Consider the following 7,094-nt stretch of genomic DNA (forward strand, 5'->3'; position numbering starts at 1 on the left):
CCTGCCCTGGCCGCAGCCCAGCACTAAGATAGCGATTCCTGGGCAGCGGTCGGGGCTCTGGCTTGTTCTTGACGGTGCGGCCGCTGTGCGAACCCCTGACGCAGCGCTAGCTTTAGGGGCGTGACAGGTAGACAGGCAGCGGGTGGCTCCTCGTGGGGCCGATGTTGGGAATCAGAGGGTAGCGAGTGTGGGCGACTCCAGGTCACACACGTCACACCTGAGCGGGGCCGCAGGTGCTGCCTGCTGTCCCGGGGTCAGACCTCAGCACCTGTCGTGGCCCCGTCCCTGTTGGCCACGTCATTGAGCTTGTAAACCTGACCCTCCGAGTAGAACCGGCCGATGTCAAGTGTGCTGTGATTAGTGCTAGTCCTTCCTTTCTTCCCGACCCATCACCGTTCCCCGAAGCTCGTGCAGGGGACACTACAGAGCTTTGCTCCGTAAACAGCCCGGGCTCCGAGTTGAGGGTGCGAGGAAGCAGACGGCTGCCTGGCACGCGGGCGCCAGCAGGCACGAGCTCGAGTTTCGTCTGTGGACACTGCCCTCCTGTGTGGCCAACCTCGCCTCTGTGCTTTCTCTGCACCACCCGCTGCCTAATGCTTTGCTCCCCGGCTGCGGTCGGGGGCGCCCAGCTGCCCCCTGTGGCGACGACACCTCCGCTAACACCAGAGCCTGCTGCCCACCCGCCTTTTCCTCGCCCTCGTGGAAACAAGGGAATTGTGAGAAGTGTGGATGTGATGTAAAAATGCCAGCAACTCAAACCCACAGCGCGGAGCCGGCGACTTGGGCTTGGCCTGTGCCGCCGTCTGGTGCGGCGTGTGGTTTGATATGGCGGCCACAGGGCGCTGCTCTTGTGTGGGTGGGGGCGCGGCTGCGGGCGGGGCCGGGTGTGCTTGTGGGAACGGCCAGCACGGTGACCTGACCTGGGCGCCACCGCGGAAATAAAGTTGTGAGCACCACCTGGCTCCGGCCTCCTTCACCGCCTCAGCCCGCATGGTCTCGGCCGTGTGCCGTCTCAGTTCCAGGGGTGGATGTTTTGGGGCAAAAGGCTGGATTCTGAGGTAACGCCCCGTTGAACAGCGTGAGGCCAGCAGCCTCCTGGGACACGGGCCAGTGCAGGGACATGCCTCCGAGTGTCCTGGCTGTGGCCCGTCGGCTGCATCCTGAGGCCCGGGCCTCGCTGTGAGGGGGTGGCACATGCAGGTCCAGGTGGGTCTGTCCTGAGTGGGACTCGCCCTGTCACTCGGGGGCCTCTTGGGGGCAGCGGGAGGGAAGGTTTCATGGCACTTGTCCCTCACTGTCCCTGGGGGCCGGTCACCCTGGAGCAGTGTCGGGGGTGGTGTCAGGGCCCTGAGTGCTTCAAGCCCCGACATGACAAGTGTTCGTGCAGCCGTGGGGCCTCACTGCCCACCGCGGGGCTGGCTCAGTGAGCTGGAGAGGCCCAGGGCCACTCGGTGGGTCCACTCACAGGTGAGCAGGGCGCAGCCATGCAGCAGAGGCGCAGCCACACCTGCCGGGCTCAGGTGGGCACCGCGGGGTTCGCTGTGCTGCCCCCTACCTCCCGCTTGGGGGTCACCTCTGGGGACAGAGCTTTTGGCCTGTGTTAGGAGGATTAAAGGCTGCCAAACCCTCCAACCATACTTGTGAAGTGCACACATGTTCACAGGAAGTTGTATAAACAGTCCTCCTAGAGATCCCTGTACCCTCCCCCCGGGGCCCCTCAAAACCAGGACATGGGAAACCCTCAAACATCGTTCGTAGCCTGGAGACGGTGGGGCCGTGACGGGCGAGCGGTCACACCTGATCTTCTTTTTGCCAAAATGAGGTTTTAGTGGGTGGGATCTAAGTTCATGTGTCACCCCTGGTCGGGCGGGCTTGCCCAGGGCAGACCTTCCCCACACCTGCCGGGCGGGCCCTCCACCTCCGCCCCGCCTGGCTCCGCCCACAGGAGCACACAGGACTGGGCTCTCATGGGCCATTTGGCCCATAGCTGACCAGTGGCTCAGCGAGCATTGCCCGCCATGCTGGCCCGACTCCAGTCTGCAACGGTCAACGCAGAGCGGGCACGATGCCTTCCGGGCGTCTGCCCCCTGCTCGGGGCTGTCAGGACAGTCAGCGAGGGGTGTGTCCGCCCCGCCTCCGCGCTCGCCCTGGGGTGGGAAAGTCTCATGGGCACCGTGTGCGGACGGAGGGCCTGCATGGTCCCCGGGCTCCATCCTGCCGGCTCCGTGAGGCCCCTCCCTTGGGCAGCTGGCTGGTGGAGCCCAGGCCCGAAGGCTCAGGATTCTACCCGGACGTCCAGGCTGCCAGCTTCCGCCTCGAGGGTTTGCCGAGAGGGCTTTCCCGGAACTTGCCACCGTCCATAGGCAGCCAGGTCCCTGGGGGACTTTTCCCGGATCAGAGCGCCCCTGAGAGCCAGGTGACAGGCCAGCATGGCCTCCTGTCAGCTGGAAGGGCCTCCTCCTGTTGCCAGGTCAGGTGAGAGCCAGAGCCATGGCTGCGCCCGGCAGCGGGCACCCCGTGTGTGCTGGCACCTTCGCCCCCCCAACCACACACGGTGGCTGCTCAGGTCATTTCTTCTGAAGAAAAGAGTGACAGGAATTGCATGACTGGCCTCGTGGCGGGAAGAGGTGTGGGCAGGTCCCCGCTCCCAGCCTGTGCACAGGCTCACCACGCGTTAAGCTGTGCCTGGGCGGGGGCAGGGGGGTGTAAATACACCAGACAGACCCAGTGTGTGCTTCAGGGACATGACGCACATCCGTCCCCACCGCCTCCAGGGCGTTCTCGGCCCTGAGGTGGCTGAGGAGGTGGGGACGAGAGCAGGAGTGGATGTGGGGGGTGTCAGGCACCAAGCACGTCACCCAGCGTGCCCAGCCTCCGTGGTTCAGCCCTCATCCTCCCTGTCCCTCCAGCCCTCACAGGTCCCCCTGGAACTGGCCATCCACAGAGGGTCCCCTGGGCACGGCCTATCCTGGCCTCTGGTGCCGCTGCTCCTGACGCCCGCAAGGGCCTCGGCGGGCACGGTGACCTCACACTGCGGCAGCAGTGACGGCCTCTGCCCCTGGGCGCCCAGGCTTTCGCTTCAGTGCATTCGTTCTCAGTGAACAAATGAAATCCAGTTTTTATGTCATAAAAGTTGTTTCACGAGGAGCCATCGTACAGTGAGTGGCCCAGGTGGCCCCGATGATGGCCCCATAACCCTTTCTGCCCGAGAAAGTGGCCTGTGTGCACTGGGGGTCAGGGCAGGCTGCGCCCCAAGTCCACCGCCCACACCTCAGAAACACTGCCTGTCCCGGGCACACGCTGGGTCCTTTGCCCAGGGACACCACTGACACCCTGTCCTTCAGCCCAGGGGGCGGGCGGAGCAGGGGAGCAGGGGCTTCTGTGGGCACGTGGGGCTCGGGCGGCTTGGGCGGTGCTGTGACCACGGCTGTGTCCAAACCCGGCCGTGTCACTGTCCTTTCACAGTTGAGAACATGGGCCCTGGGCCACATGTATGTTCCCCAAGCCTCAGTGTGAAGTGGGGTGCAAGCTCCGCTCCCACCCACCTGGCCCTGCAGTCACATAGGCCTCAGACCTGGTGTCCGCAGGAGGCTGGTGAACCCTACACACCGCCCGCTTCAGGCCGCGCCCCCCAAGGTCCCGGGCGCCTGGAGTCCTGCCCGCCCACCCTCCTTCGCAACGGCTCCTGCTGGTTTTCTTCGTTGTTAATCTTCACCCGAGGATATTTTTTCCTTTTCCTTTCATTTTTAATATTTTTAAAAAGATATATTTGTATTGATTTCAGAGGAAGGGAGAGAGAGAGAAACATCAATGATGAGAGAGAACCATTGATTGGCTGCCTCCTGCACGCCCCACACTGGGGATCGAGCTGACAACCCAGGCATATGCCCTGACTGGAATTGAACCTGGGACCCTGCAGTCCATAGGCTGATGCTCTATCCACTGAGCCAAACCAGCTAGGGCCCATAGATTTTTAGAGAATGGAAGGGAGGGAGTCGGGGAGGGAGAGAGAAACATTGATGTGAGAGACACACCTATTGGTTGCCTCCCGCATGTGCCCCGACCGGGGCCAGGGATTGAGCATGCAACCCAGGTATGAGACCCTTTGGTTCGCAGGCCAACGCTCTAACCACTGAGCACCGGCCAGGGTGGCTCCTGCTGGTTTTGGGTTTGTCTCATTTCAGTGTTTATGAGCATGTTATTCATGTGAATAAACGCACTAAGCGGTTGCAGACATGATAGTTATGACGGTGACATTTAAATGACCCTGTGCCACCCCACGCTGAGTCTCCCGTGCTAACTGGGTGTGGGAGAAGGTGCGCAGCCCGGAAGGTCTGGCGTTCCGTCGCCCTCTCTTCTGTGTCCCCAGGAACATGGCGTTTCAGACCATCGTGTGTCCCCATGTTTGTTGCGAGGTTTGCCTTGTCAGCGTCCACACCCAGTGTCCATGGCCTCCTAACGCCACAGGCGACCTGTCAGGTGATAGATGACCCATAGGCGACAGTGACCCTACAGGTGACCGGTGACCCTACAGGCAACGGTGACACTACAGGTGGCAGGTGACCTACAGATGAGGGGTGACCCTACAGGCAATGGTGACCTGACAGGTGACAGGTGACCTGATAGGTGACAGGTCACCCATCAGGTGGCAGTGACTCTACAGGCAACAGGTGACCCCACAGGCGACAGGTGACCCTAAAGGTGACGGTGACCCTACCAGCTGTGGGAAGACATAGTGGCCACCAGTCCTGAAGCAGCAACTGCCTCCTGCAAGGGCGTGGGGCACTGGGACGTCACCTCACTGTCTCCACTTCCCTTGCCCACGTTCCAGGGGCCTGCTGTCACCCTGTGGTCTCTAGCCTGGGGGGCTTTCTTGGGGTCATCCTGCCCCTCGCAACGTCCTCCTCTGCTCACCCACACAGAGCACACACCGGCCTTGTCTGACCCAGTACCATGCCCAGTTCCCCTGCTGGGCTCCCCTCCCGCTCCACCCCAACCCCCTTCCTGGCTGGAGTGGCTCAGTGGTTGATCGTTGACCTAGGAACCAAGAGGTAATGGCTTCCCGGTCAGGGCACATGCCAGGTTGTGGGCTTGATCCCCAGTGGGGGCGCAGGAGACAGCCCATCAATGATTCTCTCCCATCCTTGGTGTTTCTATCTCTCCCTCTCTGAAATCAATAAAAATATTAAAAATAAAGACAAAATAAAATACTGCACCCTGGCCCCGGGCACAGCTGGTCTCTGCGGGGACCCTTCGCCCACAGGGACGCTCCCCATGGTGGCTGCTGCGGAGGCTGCAGACACCCACAGGTGAGTGCGATGACCCTCTTCCACCTGCTTCCCCTGGGAAGAAGCGCCCCCGCCTGCCGGGGGTTTGATTATGAAGAAGGGGTTCGCAGCCTCTGTGCCACATCAAAGGCAGAGGTTAACCTGGAGCTGGAGCCGCTGGTCACTGGCTGGGCCATGGCCCCGTGTCCAGGGTGGACGCAGGTTGTCGGCAGGGGTGATGGTCAGTGTGGAGAAGCACCCGTGGGCTGCCCGTCACCTGATGGGTCACTCATCACCTGCCAGGTCGCCCTTGGTGTCAGGCCCATGGACACCAGGCACAGGTCCTGCCAGTGTGCCCCTTCTTGGCCCTCAGGGAGCACCCGGTACGCTGAGTGTGAGCCTGGGAGAAGGCAGCACCTCACTAACCCCCGGACAGACAGACAGTCCGTCCTCAGTGCCGCCTGGCAGGACACTGCAGAGAAGGGGCCCCCGAGAGCAGAGTAGACGGGGCGGGGGGGGGAGGGGGCAAAAGCAGGGCGGCACCTTGGTCTCTGTCTTTGATTCAGGACAGGCCTGTGTGTGGGACTTGCTGCTGTGCCCAGGCGCCTGCACAGGGACCCTGCTCTCAGGAGTCTGGCCAGAATGGGGTTTCTGTGCCTTAGTATTTTGGTGTCCCAACTTTTCAAACCCCAAATAAAATATTTTCTGAAAAATTTCCATAACATGAACATGGGTGAGTCCTCATGCAAGGTGGTATTTCATGGTGCAATCTTTCCTGCGGCCACTAGAGGGCGCCTCCACAAAAGAAACCAGGACTGTGGTCAGGAAACTTGCCTCCACCCGGTCGCACACAGGCCTGGGCACAGACATGATGCACACCACATGCAGTAAGTGAGTCAGTCTTACGTAATCAAGGCTGAAATGAGTTGGAGGGAGGGGCCCAGCGCCTACATTGCCCCCCTGGCAAAATAAAATCGTTAGGGAGAAAAGATCAGGGGGTTTAAACTGAATGACCAGGTCTAACTGGTTTAGCTCAGTGGATAGAGCGTCGGCCTGCAGACTCAAGGGTCCCAGGTTCGATTCTGGTCAAGGGCATGTACCTTGGTTGTGGGCGCATCCCCAGTAAGGGGGTGTGCAGGAGGCAGCTGATCGATGTTTCTAACTCTCTATCCCTCTCTCTTCCTCTCTGTAGAAAATCAATAATATATATATATAAGAAATAAAGCAGTGTGCAGACCCCTTGTTTTTTTAATCCTCACACGAGGATATTTTTCCCATTGATTTTTAGAGTGAAAGGGAGGGAGGGAGGGAAACATTGATGCAAGAGAGACACATCGATTGGCTGCCTCCCACTTGTGCCCCGACCAGGGCCAGGGATCGAACCTGCCACCCAGGTACATGCATGCCCCTGACTGGGAATCTAACCCGTGACCTTTGACTTTTGGTGCGAGGGCCTTGCTCTAACCATTGAGCCACTGGCCTGGGGGTGCAGGCTCCCATGTAAGTCCATCAGGGTGCTGGCGGCGGCGGCCGCGGGGAGGGCCCTGGATGCTGGGGCCGCAGCAGAGAGAACTCATCTAATACCTCCCCTCAGAGGAGCAAAGGGCGGTCAGAGCCGCTAGACCGGACGCCACATTCACGCCCGGCGCCCGGGACCTTCGGGGCCGCCACAGGCCTTTCCTTCTGGAGAACCGCGTGGACGGCGGGTGTCGGGGTGGCCGTCAAGTCTTCCTGAAAACCCAGCGCCCCAGTATTTCACGAGCAGGACCCCCCCTCCCACGAATGTCAGGGGCTTTCCGTGGGCGCGCGCGCGCGTCCTGGTCGCAC

General features: G+C 61.1%; 1 protein-coding gene across 1 annotated transcript in view; it reads left to right on the forward strand.

Annotated features, from left to right (window-relative positions):
- The window catches only part of DNAJB6 (DnaJ (Hsp40) homolog, subfamily B, member 6), a 46,672-nt gene extending 40,886 nt beyond the window's left edge, over positions 1–5,786 (forward strand). The window contains exons 9-10 of the mRNA XM_014535553.1: positions 2,068–2,078; positions 5,609–5,786. Coding sequence (XP_014391039.1) covers positions 2,068–2,078; positions 5,609–5,771 — 174 coding nt within the window. The 3' untranslated portion in view covers positions 5,772–5,786. The remainder of the gene's footprint in view (positions 1–2,067; positions 2,079–5,608) is intronic.
- The last annotated feature ends 1,308 nt before the right edge of the window (positions 5,787–7,094 follow it).

The sequence above is a fragment of the Myotis brandtii genome, unplaced genomic scaffold, assembly GCF_000412655.1.
Source record: "Myotis brandtii unplaced genomic scaffold, ASM41265v1 scaffold145, whole genome shotgun sequence".
NCBI lineage: Eukaryota > Metazoa > Chordata > Mammalia > Chiroptera > Vespertilionidae > Myotis > Myotis brandtii.